At 43.3% G+C, this 21280-nt stretch overlaps 2 protein-coding genes across 3 annotated transcripts in view; both read left to right on the top strand.

The window, feature by feature from the left end:
• LOC121537623 (solute carrier organic anion transporter family member 2A1) overlaps positions 1 to 8769 on the top strand; it is a 119994-nt gene extending 111225 nt beyond the window's left edge. For both annotated transcript variants that reach the window (XM_045223498.1, XM_041845207.1), the window contains 6 exons: positions 2570 to 2765; positions 3933 to 4080; positions 5467 to 5630; positions 7426 to 7490; positions 8018 to 8138; positions 8243 to 8769. In XM_045223498.1, the coding sequence (XP_045079433.1) occupies positions 2570 to 2765; positions 3933 to 4080; positions 5467 to 5630; positions 7426 to 7490; positions 8018 to 8138; positions 8243 to 8363 (815 nt within the window). In that variant the 3' untranslated portion in view covers positions 8364 to 8769. The remainder of the gene's footprint in view (positions 1 to 2569; positions 2766 to 3932; positions 4081 to 5466; positions 5631 to 7425; positions 7491 to 8017; positions 8139 to 8242) is intronic.
• Positions 8770 to 9403: 634 nt separating this feature from the next.
• The window catches only part of LOC121537624 (ras-related protein Rab-6B), a 173370-nt gene continuing 161493 nt past the window's right edge, over positions 9404 to 21280 (top strand). The window contains exon 1 of the mRNA XM_041845208.1: positions 9404 to 9949. Within this exon, the coding sequence (XP_041701142.1) occupies positions 9880 to 9949 (70 nt within the window). The 5' untranslated portion in view covers positions 9404 to 9879. The remainder of the gene's footprint in view (positions 9950 to 21280) is intronic.

Raw genomic sequence — 21280 nt, 5'->3', positions numbered from 1 at the left:
TGTCATATGATCTATTCTACTGTCTTATGATCTATTCTACTGTCATATGATCTATTCTACTGTCATATGATCTATTATACTGTCTTATGATCTATTCTACTGTAATCTATTCTACTGTCATATGATCTATTCTACTGTCATATGATCTATTATACTGTCTTATGATCTATTCTACTGTAATCTATTCTACTGTCATATGATCTATTCTACTGTCATATGATCTATTCTACTGTCATATGATCTATTCTACTGTCATATGATCTATTCTACTGTCATATGATCTATTATACTGTCTTATGATCTATTCTACTGTAATCTATTCTACTGTCATATGATCTATTCTACTGTCATATGATCTATTCTACTGTCATATTATCTATTCTACTGTCATATGATCTATTATACTGTCTTATGATCTATTCTACTGTAATCTATTCTACTGTCATATGATCTATTCTACTGTCATATTATCTATTCTACTGTCATATGATCTATTCTACTGTCATATGATCTATTCTACTGTCATATGATCTATTCTACTGTCATATGATCTATTCTACTGTCTTATGATCTATTTTACTGTCTTATGATCTATTCTACTGTCTTATGATCTATTCTACTGTCTTACTGTCTTATGATCTATTCTACTGTCTTATGATCTATTCTACTGTCATATGATCTATTCTAATGTCTTAGGATCTATTCTACTGTCATATGATCTATTCTACTGTCAGATTCTACTGTCATATGATCTATTCTACTGTCATATGATCTATTCTACTGTCATATGATCTATTCTACTGTCATATGATCTATTCTACTGTCTTATGATCTATTCTACTGTCATATGATCTATTCTACTGTCATATGATCTATTCTACTGTCTTATGATCTATTCTACTGTCTTATGATCTATTCTACTGTCATATGATCTATTCTACTGTCATATGATCTATTATACTGTCTTATGATCTATTCTACTGTAATCTATTCTACTGTCATATGATCTATTCTACTGTCATATGATCTATTATACTGTCTTATGATCTATTCTACTGTAATCTATTCTACTGTCATATGATCTATTCTACTGTCATATGATCTATTCTACTGTCATATGATCTATTCTACTGTCATATGATCTATTCTACTGTCATATGATCTATTATACTGTCTTATGATCTATTCTACTGTAATCTATTCTACTGTCATATGATCTATTCTACTGTCATATGATCTATTCTACTGTCATATTATCTATTCTACTGTCATATGATCTATTATACTGTCTTATGATCTATTCTACTGTAATCTATTCTACTGTCATATGATCTATTCTACTGTCATATTATCTATTCTACTGTCATATGATCTATTCTACTGTCATATGATCTATTCTACTGTAATCTATTCTACTGTCATATGATCTATTCTACTGTCATATGATCTATTCTACTGTAATCTATTCTACTGTCATATGATCTATTCTACTGTCATATGATCTATTCTACTGTCATATGATCTATTCTACTGTCATATGATCTATTCTACTGTCTTATGATCTATTCTACTGTCTTATGATCTATTCTACTGTCTTATGATATATTCTACTGTCTTATGATCTATTCTACTGTAATCTATTCTACTGTCTTATGATCTTTTCTACTGTCATATGATCTATTCTAATGTCTTAGGATCTATTCTACTGTCATATGATCTATTCTACTGTCAGATTCTACTGTCATATGATCTATTCTACTGTCATATGATCTATTCTACTGTCATATGATCTATTCTACTGTCATATGATATATTCTACTGTCTTATGATCTATTCTACTGTCATATGATCTATTCTACTGTCATATGATCTATTCTACTGTCATATGATCTATTATACTGTCTTATGATCTATTCTACTGTCATATGATCTATTCTACTGTAATCTATTCTACTGTCATATGATCTATTCTACTGTCATATGATCTATTCTACTGTCATATGATCTATTCTACTGTCATATGATCTATTCTACTGTCATATGATCTATTCTACTGTAATCTATTCTACTGTCATATGATCTATTCTACTGTCATATGATCTATTCTACTGTCTTATGATCTATTCTACTGTCTTATGATCTATTCTACTGTCTTATGATCTATTCTACTGTCTTATGATCTATTCTACTGTCATATGATCTATTCTACTGTAATCTATTCTACTGTCTTATGATATATTCTACTGTCATATGATCTATTCTGTCTTAGGATCTATTCTACTGTCATATGATCTATTCTACTGTCAGATTCTACTGTCATATGATCTATTCTACTGTCATATGATCTATTCTACTGTCATATGATCTATTCTACTGTCATATGATCTATTCTACTGTCATATGATCTATTCTACTGTCTTATGATCTATTTTGGCGTATGTGTATTTATTGAGGGAGCAGCAGCACTTGCATGTCCAAGAAACATTTCCACTCTGGGACAATAATGTTAATCTTATCTTATTTTATCTTAACTCTGGTTTCTCTGATCACTCTGTCGTGTCGTCCTCAGGTGCGGTGAACCTTCCTTCGGTAGCCGTGGGGATGCTGGTGGGTGGGGTCATCATGAAGAGGTTGGGTCTCTCTCTGAAGGCCATCCCTCGTTTCTCCGTCGCCATGCTCTCCATCTCTGTCCTCCTCCTCATCCCCCTCTTCTTCATGGGCTGTCCCACACAGAGGGTGGAACAGGTCAACTATGAATTCCAAGGGTGAGTCAGGGGTGGGGGTGGAATCTGCATATTTGCAAAACAGTTACATCTTTGGAGAGCCATGTCCTGGTTGATTGGGCCATGTTCTGGTTGGTCGGGCCATGTCCTGGTTGGTCGGGCCATGTCCTGCTTGGTTGGGTCATGTCCTGGTTGGTTGGGCCATGTCCTGGTTGATTGGGCCATGTCCTGGTTGGTCGGGCCATGTCCTGGTTGGTCAGGTCATGTCCTGGTTGGTCGGGCCATGTCCTGGTTGGTCGGGCCATGTCCTGGTTGGTCGGGCCATGTCCTGGTTGGTCGGGCCATGTCCTGGTTGGTTGGGCCAGGTCCTGGTTGGTCGGGTCGTTGTGCTGAGGGCTTCTGGGGATGATGTTGATGTGTCTGTAGTTTGTCAGCTGACGTTTTTTTAATGACAGGGAGTTCTTGGGAGGTAATGGGGACTGGAGTTAGGGTTCTTCAGACACAGTCTGCCCAAGCCAAACATAATGGAGTTATCACTTATCACTAGAAACGCTAAACAGTGGAGACATACTGTCTGCAGCATTTTAATTAATTGGATAAGTGCCTGGTAAAACACTTGCACAAGCCCGTTTCAGGATGGTGACCTTGGGGTCATAACAGGGAGGATAACAAACTTCCTGTACCTTTTATCAGACAGATACCAACAGACTGAAAACCAGACTAGCAACTTTATGGGACAAGAATGGCTTTTTGAGAAGACCAAGACAAGGATATTGTTTGGCGATGTGCCACCGGTGAACCCAAAACACTAGAATGTTGTTACTACAGTACGATAGCAAACAGAGGCTAATGAACAACATATAACATAAGCAAGAACCCTGACCTTCATCCCATAACCCCATGTCTCTGTTGTCTTCTGTTATGTGGTTTGGCACTGAGCTCTACTGATGAACTTAACTCCACCCCAAACCTCCACTGTAATCACAAAACCCTTAAGTAAACATGAATGCCCTTTTCACACTGCTGAGCGGAGCTGAGCCAAGCCTAGCGGAGTTGTACTGAGCTTTTCTGCTAGAAAGGACAGTGTGAAAAGGCGATGTCCGAGCAAGCGCAATACATTTCGGCACGATAGTGTGAAAAATGGTATGAGTCTATTGAGGTACCAACACCATTCTTTAAACATCTCTAATCATCTTCTCTTCTCATCAGGTCTCTGGCTACCTGTTATTCCAACTGCTCCTGTCCTGCTAACGCCTTCAACCCAGTGTGTGGATCTGACGACACTGAGTACCTGTCTCCCTGCCATGCAGGCTGCAAAGACTACACCAAAGACCCCAACAACAGATTCAGGGTTCTGGTGCGTGGGTGGTCATTTAATCTCAGGGTTCTGATGAGGGTACATTCAGCGGCTTTGCTTGCATGAAGACAACAGGAAGTTACGGGTGCAGTAGAGCATGGTATAATTGAACCAAGCGTAAAACCACTCTGTATAGGTCTAAATGTTCAACCGTTTTGAACTGATTAAACTCCCTAGTCTAGGAGGGAGAAAAGTGTATTGGTCAGCAGGGTAGCCGGCCAGACCTAGCGTTATGTGACTGACTGACTGTGTGTTACAGTCTCTACCTACAGTTCATTTTTTATTTAACTAGGCAAGTCAGTTAAGAACAAATTCTTATTTATAATGACGGCCAAACCCGGACAAATTGTGCGCCGCCCTATGGGACTCCCAATCACGGCCGGTTGCAATACAGCCTGGAATCGAACCAGGGGGGTCTGTATCGACGCCTCAAGCACTGAGATGCAGTGCCTTAGACCGCTGCGCCACTCGGGAGCCCAGTACAGCTACACCATGTGGATGGCTAACAATCAATGGGCCAGTCCGATCGATCTGTAATCAGCCCTGGGACACAGAGGAAGTGTTTTAAGTGAAGTAAAACCACTTCGAGATGTTAACCCCTTAACGTGTTTTGTTGTTGTGCACTCTCCTCAACAATAGCATGGTATTTTTTTCACTGTAATAGCTACTGTAAATTGGACAGTGCATTTAGATTAACAAGATTTTAAGCTTTCTGCCCATATAAGACATGTCTATGTCCTGGAAAGTTTGCTGTTACTTACAACAGTCATGCTAATCACATTAGCGCACGTTAGCTCAACCGTCCCGTATACGGGACACCAATCCCGTAGAGCAGGACTTGCCCAACCCTGTTCCTGGGAGAGCTACCCTCCCGTAGGTTTTCGCTCCAACCCCAAGTGTTACTAACCTGATTCATCTTATCAACCTGCTAATTATTAGAATCGGGGGGTGCTAGATTAGGGTTGGAGCAAAAACCTACAGGACGGTAGCTCTCCAGGAACAGGGTTGGGCAGTCCTGCCATAGAGGTTAAAGTCAGTAAGTAATCCACTACCAAGATGACTGTTGAGCAGCTAATAGAGTTATAGTCATATGTATATGGTAACCCCCACGCATGGCCATTATGTTGAAGACTGGACTAAATTAGTTAGACTTCAATCAATTCAGACGAAAAGGTAACACTAGTTTAATGTTGTAAATGTTAATTGAGTAAAGTATACAGTCCTTTGAAGTCAATATAGGGTTTCAATCATTCACAATGTTGCCATTGTCTTAACGAAAACAAGGATCTGTCAATTTTCTTTTTAAAATGTTGCTGGAAAATGTATTGCATATATAGTCTATCTTTACGTAATGATACCGGTGTCTTCTCTGTTCTCCTGCTGTAGGAGTACACGGACTGCATCTGTACAGGTCACAGCCAGGGTACTGCCCGCCCCGGACCCTGCCCCAACCAATGTCCTCACTTCCTGCTTCCTGTCATGTTCATCATCTCTCTGGCCGGAATGATCGCCTCCCTAACACACAACCCCATCTATATGATGGTCCTCAGGTAACCTCCCTCCCTCACACACAACCCCCTCTATATGATGGTCCTCAGGTAACCTCCCTCCCTAACACACAACCCCATCTATATGATGGTCCTCAGGTAACCTCCCTCCCTAACACACAACCCCATCTATATGATGGTCCTCAGGTAACCTCCCTCCCTCACACACAACCCCATCTATATGATGGTCCTCAGGTAACCTCCCTCCCTCACACACAACCCCATCTATATGATGGTCCTCAGGTAACATCCCTCCCTAACACACAACCCCATCTATATGATGGTCCTCAGGTAACCTCCCTCCCTAACACACAACCCCATCTATATGATGGTCTTCAGGTAAATAATATATTTACAGTGCCTTCTGAATGTTTTCAGACCCCTTGACTTTTCCCACATTTTGTTACATTACAGCCTTATTCTAAAATTGATTACATTTAATATTTTCCTCATCAATCTACACACAATACCCCATAATGACAAAGTGAAAACATAAGTATTCAGACCCATTGCTATGAGCTCAGGTGCATCCTGTTTCCATTGATAATCATTGAGATGTTTCTACAACTTGATTGGAGTCCACCTGTGGTAAATTCAATTGATTGGACATGATTTGGAAAGGCACACACCTGTCTATATAACGTCCCACAGTTGACAGTGCATGTCAGAGCACAAACCAAGCCATTAGGTTGAAGGAATTGTCCGTAGAGCTCCGAGATAGGATTGTGTCGAGGCACAGATCTGGGGAAGGGTACCAAAACATTTCTGCAGCATTGAAGGTCCCCAAGAACACAGTGGCCTCCATCATTCTTAAATGGAAAAAGTTTGGAACCACCAAGACTATTCCTAGAGCTGGCCGCCCGGCCAAACTGAGCAATCAGGGGAGAAGGGCCTTGGTCATGGAGGTGACCAAGAACCCGATGGTCACTCTGACAGAGCTCCAAAGTTCCTCTGTGGAGATGGGAGAACCTTCCAGAAGGACAACCATCTCTGCAGCACTCCACCAATCAGGCATTTATGGTAGCGTGGCCAGATGGTAGCCACTCCTCAGTAAAAGGCACATGACAGCCCGCTTGGAGTTTGCCAAAAGACACCTAAAGGACTCTCAGACCATGAAATACAAGATTCTCTGGTCTGATGAAACCAGGTTCACCTTCCAACAGGACAACAACCCTAAGTACACAGCCAAGACAACGCAGAAGTGGCTTCGGGACAAGTCTCTGAATGTCCTTGAGTGGCCCAGCCAGAGCCCGGACTTGAACCTGATCGAACATCTCTGGAGAGACTTGAATATAGCTGTGCAGCGACGCTCCCTATCCAACCTGACAGAGCTTGAGAGGATCTGGAGCGAAGAATGGGAGAAACTCCCCAAATACAGGTGTGCCAAGCTTGTAGCGTCATACCCAAGAAGACTCAAGGCTCTAATCGCTGCCAAAGGTGCTTCAACAAAGTACTGAGTGAAGGGTCTGAATACTTAAATAAATGTGATATTTCCGGGGTTCTTTTAATTATAAAAATGCTAAAATGTCAAAAAAAATGTTTTTTTCTATGTAGATTGATGAGGACAAAAAAACAAGTTAATCAATTTTAGAATAAGGCTGTAACGTAACAAAATGTGGAAAAAGTCAAAGGGTCTGAATACTTTCCGAATGCACTGTATATAGTTTAATTTCATTAAATTTGATTTGATGTGGAATACTTTTTATGAGTGCAAAGAGAGAGCAAGACATTGAACAGGACTATTCAGTGTGATATTGTAAATGAACTGTTTGTGTTGTCTTTGCTTGAATTGTTTCAGAACTGTTCCCCATGAAGAGAAATCTTTTGCCATAGGAGTCCAGTTTCTGCTCATGAGAGTGCTTGGTAAGTGTCCTCTTTGGATGTATACTTCATAAAGACAGATGACGGTCGAAGTATGTTGTTAAAACAACACAAAACGGAACGTAGTAATGTATACATCAATGTAGTGTTAGAGCGCCCTCCAGTGGACGACAACTAATTTGAACCACACTGAGATCTGCAGAAGCGAATAAGAGTTGTGATATCTGATCCTCTACTGCAGGGTTCTTCAATCCTGGTCCTGGAGGGCCGAAACACTTCTGTTTTTTATTTCTACCTGGTAGTTAATTGCACTCACCTGGTTTTCCCAGGTCTGAATTAGCCCCTGATTAGAAGGAGAGGATGAAAAACAGAGGTGTTTCGGCCCTCCAGGACCAGGATTGAAGAACCCTGCTCTACTGAATAAGATCCTCTCAGTGTCTAGTCAATGTTGACAGTTAAGTGTTATTTTATAACAGCCTGTTTACCAGCCCCAGCCCTGTTCGGCATGACACAGCTCCTGTATATAATATGATTTATATATTATGTGATCCTGTCCTTCTCTATTCTAGCCTGGTTGCCAGCCCCAGCCCTGTTCGGCATGACCATCGACAGCGCCTGTATCTGGTGGAAACATGCCTGTGGCAACCGGCTGGGCTGTGGTTACTATGACAATAACATACTGAGGAACAGGTAAGAAAAAAAGGACTCATACTACTTTTGGCATGCCTCGTTTATACAAGTGATAATGATTGGTTGACTTATTTGTTGGTTGATTCAGTGATGTATCTCTGCAGGTACCTGGGTCTGCAGGTGGCCTTCAAGCTGATGGGGATCTTCCTGCTGGGGGTGGTGGGATGGAAGGTCCAGAGGACCAGGGAATACAGCCTGGAGAAACAGCCAGACGGACCACTGTGATACCACTGACCACCTGGCTCCTGGCGTGATGGAGACTGGTCCAAATCCACCACCTTACTACGATCTAACCTGTCTTACAGGAGAGGAGAGACTCACCTGCCTCTGAGGTCCACTGTGCCTTTCAATGGTCTGCTAATGCAGGGTCTGAATACACCGGAGGGACCATTATGATACAACTCTGAGCAGCCAGACCTATATAAGCGTCTCACATGACTTAACTCCCAGTGGGCTTAGCTGGTTTTCTCAACCAGTTTTGCCCTGAGGTCCACTGTGCTTTTCAACAGAGAGAACTGTACTCTACACTAGTATACTTGTGTATCAACTGTATACTTGTATATTTACATTTTAGTCATTTAGCAGACGCTAGACATACAGTTAGTGAGTGCATAAATGTTTTCATACTGGTCCCCCGTGGGAATCGAACCCACAACCCTGGCGTTGCAAGCGCCATGCTCTACCAACTGAGCTACACAGGACTGTATATCAACTCTATACTTGTATATCAACTGTATACTTGCTGTTAACCCAGGGATGTTGTCGATTCAGGTTTCAATCTAGCTTAATATTCACATTTATTATAGATGTTTGTCTCTTACACAGAGGCATTTAGTGAGCATTATATAGAGTTTTATACAAATAATGGTAACATAATAATCATATGATCAACATATGACATCCGCTTTAAACACAATAACATGCTATGCATCAAATATCAATGACACTGTTTAAATAATTGTTCTCTTGTTTAAATATAATTGTAATACAATATTATGATCCATTTAGATCATCTTCATGTATGTGCGTTATATTCAGCACCAAATGACTCATGTAAATAATACAATTTTGTTTATATTGTGAAGGAAAAGTTAAGAGAGCATGAGTCTCTCTCTCTGTGTGTGTGTCTGGGGAGAGTGTGAGTCTCTCTCTCTCTGTGTGTGTGTCTGGGGAGAGTGTGAGTCTCTCTCTCTATGTGTGTGTATACATTTTTTTTTTTTACATCTTAGTCATTTAGCAGACGCTCTTATCCAGAGCGACTTACAGTTAGTGAGTGCATACATTTTTCATACTGGCTCCCCGTGTGAATCGAACCCACAACCCTGGCGTTGCAAGCCTGGCGATGCAATATATATATTAGTAACTGAAGTGCTACAGAGAGAGAAAGTTCGAGAAGGGGTTCAGAAACACAGGAGGGCTAATGTAACGAATAATCGAAGACGTTGTACACAAGACTAGGGGAAAGGTTTTCCTCACTCCGGTTTCGCATGACGTCATGTGTCAGCAGAAAGGAGCGGGCGGCGGACCGGAGAGCGAGGAGAGGCCGCGCAGGCGCAGATCGGCATAAAAAAAAATAACAGCAACGCTCGCGGAGGGAGAGCGCGAGCAGGTTGAACGGATTAAGGCGTCGCGTTTCAGTTTGAACATCATCAGCACCACAACACCACAGCCCCCGGACCGACCGCTGGGAAAGAAGAGCATCTCATCATCCGACTCGTTTAGAAAATTCAACCCTAAAAACATGTCTGTGGGTAGTGACTTTGGCAACCCCTTAAGAAAATTCAAACTGGTATTTCTGGGAGAGCAAAGCGGTAAGTCATCCAGAAGCCTTGGGAGAAGTTATCTTCCCATTTGTAGATTATGTGACCTGCTGGGTGTTCACTGGCTGAGTGAATTTCAATGATCTCTATATCTATATAGCCTATATGTTTCACTTACTAGCCTAACATGATTGAGAATTGACTACATTTTCTATATGAAAATGACAAGCTAGTTTTGTTTTTGTTATATCAGTCACAAATAGTCCAGAGATCAATATAAGATGTTCATTTATAAGATGTTCATTATAAAATGTTAATTATAAGATATTTATAATGTCAGTCAATGCATTTCATTGTTTGGGATATTTATTGTTTTGATAACACTTAATGCAAAGCAGGGGCATAACATTTTGAGTTTTTTGCTGTCCAGTTTGACAATAATTGATATTTTTATGATTGCTATGTTGGCTACAGTTGATATATGAATTTGGTGGTGTTTAGGTGCTTGGTTTAAAAGAGAGAAATAAAGAATTATGTGAATTGCATGAGACACACCCAGGTTTCCAGTCTCTCTCTCTCTCTCTCTCTCTTCCCCCTCTCTCTCTCTCTCTCTCTCTCTCTCTCTCTCTCTCTCTCTCTCTCTCTCTCTCTCTCTCTCTCTCTCTCTCTCTCTCTCTCTCTCTCTCTCTCTCTCTCTCTCTCTCTCTCTCTCTCTCTCTCTCTCTCTCTCTCTCTCTCTCTCTCTCTCTCTCTCTCTCTCTCTCTCTCTCTCCTCCCCCTCTCTCTCTCTCTCTCTCTCTCTCTCTCTCTCTCTCTCTCTCTCTCTCTCTCTCTCTCTCTCTCTCTCTCTCTCTCTCTCTCTCTCTCTCTCTCTCTCTCTCTCTCTCTCTCTCTCTCTCTCTCTCTCTCTCTCTCTCTGCAGATGATGACTAAGTAATTTGGTAATTTCCATTGTGAAGAGCGTTGTAAAATGGCCCATAATAAAAAAATATATGATCCCATGAAAAGGTTATGTTCAAAAGATAGACTGATGGATGGCTGTTTCTATGATGACCAACTTATCTCTGGCTTATCTTGGCTCAGTTTGTCCCTAACAGGCTCCACAACTCCACACCCTGTTATGAGACAACTTGAAGCCTTGTTACATCTCATCATGTAGGGAAATAGGTTTATTCATGGTTATGATGTCAGACCAGCTCTCTCCGGGGGTCAGGGTAGCCCTACCTACAACTTTAAAATCAGTGTCACCCTCAGTGGGCTACTCCTGCAGCAAAGCACCCCCACAGCATGATGCTGCCACCCCGTGCTTCACGGTTGGGATGGTGTTCTTCGGCTTGCAAGCATACCCCTTTTTCCTCCAAACATAACAATGGTCATTATGGCCAAACAGTGCTATTTTTGTTTCATCAGACCAGAGGACATTTCTCCAAAAGATACGATCTTTGTCCCCATGTGCAGTTGTAAACCGTAGTCTGGCTTTTTTATGGCGGTTTTGGAGCAGTGGCTTCTTCCTTGCTGAGCAGCCTTTCAGGTTATGTCGATATAGGACTTGTTTTACTGTGGATATAGATACTTTTGTACCTGTTTCCTCCAGCATCTGCACAAGGTCCTTTGCTGTTGTTCTGGGATTGATTTGCACTTTTCGCACCAATGTACATTCATCTCTAGGAGACAGAACACGTCTTCTTCCTGAGCGGTATGACGGCTGCGTGGTCCCATGGTGTTTATACTTGCGTACTATTGTTTGTACAGATGAACGTGGTACGTTCAGGCGTTTGGAAATTGCTCCCATGGTTGAACCAGACGTGGAGGTCTACACATTTTTTTCTGAGGTCTTGGCTGATTTCTTTTGATTTTCCCATGATGTCAAGCAAAGAGGCACTGAGTTTGAAGGTAGGCCTTGAAATACATCCACAGGTACACCTCCAATTGACTCAATTGATTTTCTGGAATTTTACAAGCTGTTTAAAGGCACAGTCAACTTAGTGTATGTAAACTTCTGACCCACTGGAATTGTGATACAGTGAATTATAAGTGAAATAATCTGTCTGTAAACAATTGTTGGAAAAATGACTTGTGTCATGCACAAAGTAGATGTCCTAACCGACTTGCCAAAGCTATAGTTTGTTAACAAAAAAGTTTTAATGACTCCAACCTTAGTGTATATAAATTTCCGACTTCAACTGTATATATAAAAAATATGTCTGTCAAACGTTTAACAGTAGTTACTTCTGTAATTACATTTTAGTCATTTAGCAGACGCTCTTATCCAGAGCGACTTACAGTTAGTGAGTGCATACATTTTTCATACCCATTATCCCCCCCGTGGGAAACAAACCCACAACCCTGGCGTTGCAAGCGCCACGCTCTACCAACTGAGCTACACGGGGACGTGATGCGTTTCTTCTTTTCACAGTCAATATTCTTTCTATTAGACGACTTGTGAAGCAATAATCTATTTACATCTCTGTTGATAATGTGATAAATACCTGCATTACACCAAGCTGTGTTTAGCACCCTATTATATGGTGTCATTTGGGATGCAGATACAGATGTAGGATCTTAATTTGGTCACTCTTTTGTTGCTGAGAATTTTCCTGCAAAGCAGGAAATGCAAACTAGTAGTGCTTTTGAGTTTTTAAAATGGCTTCTAAAGTTTATAATTTCCACTTTGAAATTTCACATTTGATTTGCCCTAACGAAAAATTTATCAACCCCTACAAAAATGTCCATTAATTAGAATCCACATAATAATTCACATTTCCTGTTGCTGAAGGATTATTTTCCTGCTGTAGCAAACTGGCTCAAATTAAGATCCTACATATGTACTGTAATGTCTCATCTGTAAGCCAGGCTAGACCTAGTCATGTTCTAAAATGGAGACTGTGGCGTACCATTGCAGTTTATCAAGTGGAACATTGATGAAATTGGTCCATTTACAATTAGTCAATGCGCTTGAATAGCTAGCATCGCTATAGGTTTTCTGTGTTTGTTTATCTTTCACACAGACACAAATGTAATGTTATGACTATAACTACTGTTCCCTGAAGGAGGGAAACGAGGTACAACGCAACTATGGATTCGCACTCTCGCAACTTTGAGTGATTAACTAAAATCACGCCTGACAAGGCCAATGTAATCCATGTCTCGCTGGAAGCGCCGGCTTCCACAAGTGATAACCCCCTGAGGCTCAGATAGATTTCTTCCATTGAGTCCCGCTCTTCACCGAGCCCAGAACCAGGCGGCGCGGGACCAAACAGGTGTTTCTGTCCTTCAACCATAGTTATAGTCATAACGTTACGTTCCTTTTCAGTCAGTGCTCTCGGTACAACACAACCCATGGCAGACCACCCAGATCTCTACCCTGCAAGATAAGTCGCTCTGGATAAGAGTGTCTGCTAAATGACTTAAATGTAAGATGCGGTAGTCTGGGTATTGCGCACACCGTGCGTTGCCTAATGACACTCCCCTGTCCCAGCTGTAAGCACACTGTGGGCTACACGGGTAGCAGTGACATCCAAGCAATAAAACCTCACAAAAAGTGTGTGGTGATGCTCAACTCACTGCAGCACAAATATCCCCGACAGTCAACCCTTTAAATAATGCCCAAGATTCCGCCAGACCCCTGGTGGAGTTGGCGTGTACACTGCTAGGTAACCCCTTGCCCCTTGCTGCCATGGAGATAGCCACTGCTAGGTAACCCCTTGCCCCTTGCTGCCATGGAGATAGCCACTGCTAGGTAACCCCCTTGCCCCTTGCTGCCATGGAGATAGCCACTGCTAGGTAACCCCTTGCCCCTTGCTGCCATGGAGATAGCCACTGCTAGGTAACCCCTTGCCCCTTGCTGCCATGGAGATAGCCACTGCTAGGTAACCCCTTGCCCCTTGCTGCCATGGAGATAGCCACTGCTAGGTAACCCCTTGCCCCTTGCTGCCATGGAGATAGCCACTGCTAGGTAACCCCTTGCCCCTTGCTGCCATGGAGATAGCCACTGCTAGGTAACCCCTTGCCCCTTGCTGCCATGGAGATAGCCACTGCTAGGTAACCCCTTGCCCCTTGCTGCCATGGAGATAGCCACTGCTAGGTAACCCCTTGCCCCTTGCTGCCATGGAGATAGCCACTGCTAGGTAACCCCTTGCCCCTTGCTGCCATGGAGATAGCCACTGCTAGGTAACCCCTTGCCCCTTGCTGCCATGGAGATAGCCACTGCTAGGTAACCCCTTGCCCCTTGCTGCCATGGAGATAGCCACTGCTAGGTAACCCCTTGCCCCTTGCTGCCATGGAGATAGCCTCTACAATCTAGTGGGAGAGCCACTGCTTAAAGAGCGCTCTGCCATGACCTGGATAAGCAAAACAGACAAAAGGCCAGTCACATAACCGGATATCCTGGGTCCGCTCAACGTACTTGCGTAAAGCTTGTACTGGACACGGGTCACGGAACCTCCGTTGCTTCTCAGAAGCAAATGGAGGAGGTGAAAAGGGAAATAGCTCAAAGCTAGAGACCTGTAGGGCATAGTCAAATAAACCTACCATTAAAATTATAGACTGATCATTTCTTTGTCAGTGGGCAAACGTACAAAATCAGCAGGGGATCAAATACTTTCCCCCCCTCACTGTACCCCGACTGGTTATTGTTGTTATCACAACGAGCCTCACTCGGTTTAGGAGGTAAGATGGGTTGCGGTAACCATCTGGCACCCAGCACTGGACCATACGCATTAAAAATAGACCCAGGGAAAAAAAGTTATCATGGAGGTTAACCTAGCGACCAGTCAGATAGGTACTTGCGACAAAGCACCTTGTAACATAGTTGGGAATGGGACAGACAACTAACCACTCCGTGGTCCTCTGTAGCTCAGCTGGTAGAGCACGGCGCTTGTAACGCCAAGGTAGTGGGTTCGATCCCCGGGACCACCCATACACAAAAAAAAAAATGTATGCACGCATGACTTTAAGTCGCTTTGGATAAAAGCGTCTGCTAAATGGCATATTATTATTATTATAAAAATGGACCCCTTCTGCGGTAACAGACAGCGGCAATTCTTAATTGAATCTAATTCCCAGGAATGAAAAGCGTTGAGCTGGAGATAGACGGCTCATTTCGGGGGTTCATATGAACCACAGAGACTGTGGATAACAGCGTGGTCATGTTCAACCCTGCTCATTCCCTCGACTACGCTACCAACAACCAATCGCTTATAGAGCCCATAACCTGTTTAGCCTGCATGAAGCCCGGCCGCCTTACGTGCACAGGGGGCTCCGGCAATGGCTGATGTAGTACCCAGTTTGACCGTAACCAAACGTGGGGGGCACTGTTGTCACAGTAATCTTTTTTTGTGGAGGGGTACACTGGTAGCTCAGAACCGTGCTAAGGCCCCTCGCTCCGGGGGTTACCCGAGCCAAATGCCTGGGGGTGCTGCTCCCTCATCGGAGGGGCACGCAAGCCCCTCTTCCTCCACTTCTAACTCCAGGAATTGTAAATAGGAATGGGGTTGCCATAGCGTCGGGGGAAAGCTAGTACGTTTCATTCGCCGAATGTTATGCATGCTAGCCGACGTTAGCCAGGAGGCTCTTTAGTCTAAGCTGGGCTAGCTAGCCACTTTGACCGCAGCACGGTCCGTTTAGAATAACGACTTAATGCTACGTGTACTAAATAAGAGAGCTACCCCAGCAACTCCACTGTTTGGGAGGCAGGAATAGCTAGCAGTAGCTAGCTCGCCTCGGTGAGTTAGCTAACCTGGCTAGCACACTATGCAGCGCTTGTTTAGCTAGCCTAGTCTCGAAAGTTTACGTGGGACCGGACCTTTCATCGACAAGTCTGGGAAGAGAGGCAAGCGGTGCTTGACCAAGGCAGACACAGGCGGGGGGGGTACCCGCCGAATCTGGTCGCCCTCTCTCTTTGATTAGCCTCCCGTAACCGGCGACAGCAGACAAGACATTTGCTCCGGCCAAAGACCCAGTCCATCTCCACGGCCCGCAACTCAGACTCAGCCGAGGTACAGACATCCGGGAGAGGAAGTCACTATTGGAAATACCAAGCTCCCTAAAGAATACTGCACGATTGACAAGAGAACCAGGGGAAGAGAGCCAGCCGAGTGTAGTATTTTAATGTGACAATGTACTGTTATAACATTAGTATGACCCTAGTGTTGTAATGAGACAACATACTGTTAAGTAAAATGATGGGCAGAAAGACAAATTCAACTCCATCTTTCATCGAATCAGATGGCTTATTCATCACAAAACCATTTGACGTTGCCAATTATTTTAATGATTACTTTATTGGCAAAGTGGGCAAACTTTGGCAGGAAACGCCGACAACGAACAGTCAGCCTTCGAACTCATGCATTAAAAAACATATAATGAAAGAAATGTATTGTAAGTTTGGATTTTGTAAAGTTAGTGTGGGCGACGTGTAAAGATTATTGTTATCAATCAATAATGACAAACCTCCTGGCACTTCACAACTTAGATGGAAAGCTACTGAGGATGGTAGCTGACTTATTAGCCACTCCTATCTGTCATATATTTAGTCTGAGTATAGAGAAAGGTGTTTGTCCTCAGGCCTGGAGGGAAGCCAAAGTCATTCCGCTACCCAAGAGTGGTAAAGCTGCCTTTACTGGTTCTAAGAGCAGACCAATCAGCTTGTTGCCAGCTCTTAGCAAACTGTTGGAAAAGTTTGTATTTGACCAAATTGACAATAGACTTTGGGCATGCTTATAGAGAAGGGCACTCAACATGTACTGACTGACACAAATGACTGATGATTGGTTGAAATACATTTATTATAATAAGATATTGGGAGCTGTTAGATTTCAGTGCAGCCTTTGATATTATTGACCATAACCTGTTGTTGAGAAAACGTATGTGTTATGGCTTTTCAACCTCTGCCATATTGTGGATTCAGAGCTATCTAATCTAATATAACTCTGAGGGTTTTCTTTAGTGGAAGCCTCTCTAATGTCAAACATGTAGGGTGTGGTGTACCGCAGGGCAGCTCTCTAGGCCCTCTACTCTTTTCTATTTTTACCAATGACCTTCCACTGGCATTAAACAAAGCATGTGTGTCCATGTATGCTGATGATTCAACCATATACAGTACGCATCAGCAACCACAGCTAATGAAGTCACTGAAACCCTTAATAAGTAGTTGCAGTCCGTTTTGGAATGTGTGGCCAGTAATAAACTGTCCCTGAACATCTCTAAAACTAAGAGCATTGTATTTGGTACAAATCATTCCCTGAGCTCTAATCCTCAGATGAATCTGGTTATGAAATTGTGTGGCTGTCGAACAAGTTGGGAGACTAAATTACTTGGCATTACCTTAGATTGTAAACTGTCATGGTCAAAACATATAGATTCAATGGTTGTAAAATTGGGGAGAGGTCTGTCCGTAATAAAGAGATGCTCTGCTTTTTTGACACCATACACCAAAAAGCAAGTCCTGCAGGCTCTAGTTTTGTCTTATCTTGATTATTGTCCAGTCGTGCTGCAAAGAAAGACCTAGTTAAGCTGCAGTTGGCCCAGAACAGAGTGGTACGTCTTGCTCTTCATTGTAATCAGAGGGCTAAAATAAATACTATGCATGCCAGTCTCTCTTGGCTAAAAGTTGAGAAGAGACTGACTGCATCACTTCTTATTTTTATAACAAACATTAATGTGTTGAAAGTTCCAAATTGTTTGCATATTCAACTTACACACAGCTCTGACACACACACTTACCCCACCAGGTGTCTTTTCACAGTCCCCAAATCCAGAACAAATTCAAGAAAGCGTACAGTATTATATAAAGCCATTATTGCATGTAACTTCCTTCCATCTCATATTGCTCAAATGAACAGCAAACCTGGTTTAAAATAACTGATAAAGCAACACCTCACAGCACAACGCCTCTCCCCTATTTGACCTAAACATTTTGTGTGTAGGTAATGATATGTAGGCTATGTGTGACGTTTTAAATTACAGTGCATTTGGAAAGTATTCAGACCCCTTGACTTTTTCCACATTTTGTTACGTTACAGCCTTATTCTAAAATTGATTAAATTGTTTTTTTCCCTCATCAATCTACACACAATACCCCATAATGACAAAGCAAAAACAGGTTTTTAGAAATTGTTGCAAATGTATTAAAAATAAAAAACTTTGTTGAAGCACCTTTTACAGCGATTACAGCCTCGAGTCTTCTTCGGTATGACGCTGCAAGCTTGGCACACCTGTATTTGGGGAGTTTCTCCCATTTTTCTCTACAGATCCTCTCAAGCTCTGTCAGGTTGGATGGGGAGATTCGCTGCACAGCTATTTTCAGGTCTCTCCAGAGATGTTCGATTGGGTTCAAGTCCGGGCTCTGGCTGGGCCACTCAAGGATATTCAGAGACTTGTCCCAAAGCCACTCCTGCATTGTCTTGGCTGTGTGCTTAGGGTTGTTGTCCTGTTGGAAGGCGAACCTTCACCCCAGTCTGAGGTCCTGAGCGCTCTGGAGCAGGTTTCCATCAAGGATCTCTCTGTACTTTGCTCCGTTCAACTTTCCCTCGATCCTGACTAGTCTCCCAGTCCCTGCCGCTGAAAAACATCCCCACATCATGATGCTGCCACCCCCATGCTTCACCATAGGGATGGTGCCATGTTTCCTCCAGACGTGACCCTTGGCATTCAGGCCAAAGAGTTCAATCTTTGTTTCATCAGACCAGAGAACCTTGTTTCTCATGGTCTGATAGTCCTTTAGGTGCCTTTTGGCAAACTCCAAGTGGGTTGTCATGTGCCTTTTACTGAGGAGTGGCTTCCGTCTGGCCACTCTACCATAAAGGGCTGATTGGTGGAGTGTTGCAGAGATGGTTGTCCTTCTGGAAGGTTCTCCCATCTCCACATAGGAACTCTGGAGCTCTGTCAGAGTGACCATCGGGTTCTTGGTCACCTCTCTGACCAAGGCCCTTCTCCCCCGATTGCTCAGTTTGGCCGAACGGCCAGCTCTAGGAAGAGTCTTGGTGGTTCCAAACTTCTTCTATTTAAGAATGATGGAGGCCACTGTGTTCTTGGGGACCTTCAATGCTGCAGAATATGTTGGTACCTTTCCCCAGATCAGTGTCTCTGAGCTCTACGGACAATTCCTTCGACCTCCTGGCTTGGTTTTGCTCTGACATGCACTGTCAACTGTGGGACCTTAAATAGACAGGTGTGTGCCTTTCCAAATCATGTCCAATCAATTGAATTTACCACAGGTGGACTCTAATCAAGTTGTAGAAACATCTCAAGGATGATCAATGGAAACAGGATGCACCTGAGCTCAATTTCGAATCTCATAGCAAAGGGTCTGAATACTTATGTTAATAAGGTATTTCTATTTGAAATGTTTTATAAATTTGCAAACATTTCTAATAACCTGTTTTCACTTTGTCATTATGGGGTATTGTGTGTAGACTGATAAGGATTTTTATTTATTTAATCAATTTTAGAATAAGGCTGTAACATAACAAAATGTGGAAAAAGGGAAGGGGTCTGAATACTTTCCGAATGCACTGTATATCTGGATTCTACTCTATCTAGATATATATCTGGATTCTCCTCTATCTAGATATCTGGATTCTCCTCTATCTAGATATACACTGCTCAAAAAAATAAAGGGAACACTTAAACAACACAATGTAACTCCAAGTCAATCACACTTCTGTGAAATCAAACTGTCCACTTAGGAAGCAACACTGATTGACAATACATTTCACATGCTGTTGTGCAAATGGAATAGACAACAGGTGGAAATTATAGGCAATTAGCAAGACACCCCCAATAAAGGAGTGGTTCTGTAGGTGGTGACCACAGACCACTTCTCAGTTCCTATGCTTCCTGGCTGATGTTTTGGTCACTTTTGAATGCTGGTGGTGCTTTCACTCTAGTGGTAGCATGAGACGGAGTCTACAACCCACACAAGTGGCTCAGGTAGTGCAGCTCATCCAGGATGGCACATCAATGCGAGCTGTGGCAAGAAGGTTTGCTGTGTCTGTCAGCGTAGTGTCCAGAGCATGGAGGCGCTACCAGGAGACAGGCCAGTACATCAGGAGACGTGGAGGAGGCCGTAGGAGGGCAACAACCCAGCAGCAGGACCGCTACCTCCGCCTTTGTGCAAGGAGGAGCAGGAGGAGCACTGCCAGAGCCCTGCAAAATGACCTCCAGTAGGCCACAAATGTGCATGTGTCTGCTCAAACGGTCAGAAACAGACTCCATGGGGGTGGTATGAGGGCCCGACGTCCACAGGTGGGGGTTGTGCTTACAGCCCAACACCGTGCAGGACGTTTGGCATTTGCCAGAGAACACCAAGATTGGCAAATTCACCACTGGTGCCCTGTGCTCTTCACAGATGAAAGCAGGTTCACACTGAGCACATGTGACAGACGTGACAGAGTCTGGAGACGCCGTGGAGAACGTTCTGCTGCCTGCAACATCCTCCAGCATGACCGGTTTGGCGGTGGGTCAGTCATGGTGTGGGGTGGCATTTTCTTTGGGGGGCCGCACAGCCATCCATGTGCTCGCCAGAGGTAGCCTGACTGCCATTAGGTACCGAGATGAGATCCTCAGACCCCCTTGTGAGACCATATGCTGGTGCGGTTGGCCCTGGGTTCCTCCTAATGCAAGACAATGCTAGACCTCATGTGGCTGGAGTGTGTCAGCAGTTCCTGCAAGAGGAAGGCATTGATGCTATGGACTGGCCCGCCCGTTCCCCAGACCTGAATCCAATTGAGCACATCTGGGACATCATGTCTCGCCTCCATCCACCAACGCCACGTTGCACCACAGACTGTCCAGGAGTTGGCGGATGCTTTAGTCCAGGTCTGGGAGGAGATCCCTCAGGAGACCATCCGCCACCTCATCAGGAGCATGCCCAGGCGTTGTAGGGATGTCATACAGGCACGTGGAGGCCACACACACTACTGAGCCTAATTTTGACTTGTTTTAAGGACATTACATCAAAGTTGGATCAGCCTGTAGTGTGGTTTTCCACTTTAATTTTGAGGGTGACTCCAAATCCAGACCTCCATGGGTTGATACATTTGATTTCCATTGATAATTTTTGTGTGATTTTGTTGTCAGCACATTCAACTATGTAAAGAAAAAAGTATTTAATAAGATTATTTCATTCATTCAGATCTAGGATGTGTTGTTTAAGTGTTCCCTTTATTTTTTTGAGCAGTGTATTTCTGGATTCTCCTCTATCTAGATATATATCTGGATTCTCCTCTCCTCTTAATATTAAGTGGTCTAGCTGAATGTAAAGATAACTGGGGAGTCTTTTCCATTACACATCTCATTCCATGGCCAGCTCCTTCCCAGCGAGCGGAGCACAGAGCAACTTCTCTGATGGATTAGGGGAAGCAGATCCCTGGCATGCTTTGA

The sequence above is a fragment of the Coregonus clupeaformis genome, chromosome 11 (assembly GCF_020615455.1).
Source record: "Coregonus clupeaformis isolate EN_2021a chromosome 11, ASM2061545v1, whole genome shotgun sequence".
Classification (NCBI taxonomy): Eukaryota; Metazoa; Chordata; class Actinopteri; order Salmoniformes; family Salmonidae; genus Coregonus; species Coregonus clupeaformis.
Note: the sequence above shows the minus strand (reverse complement) of the source record. Positions and strands in the feature narration are given on the sequence as shown.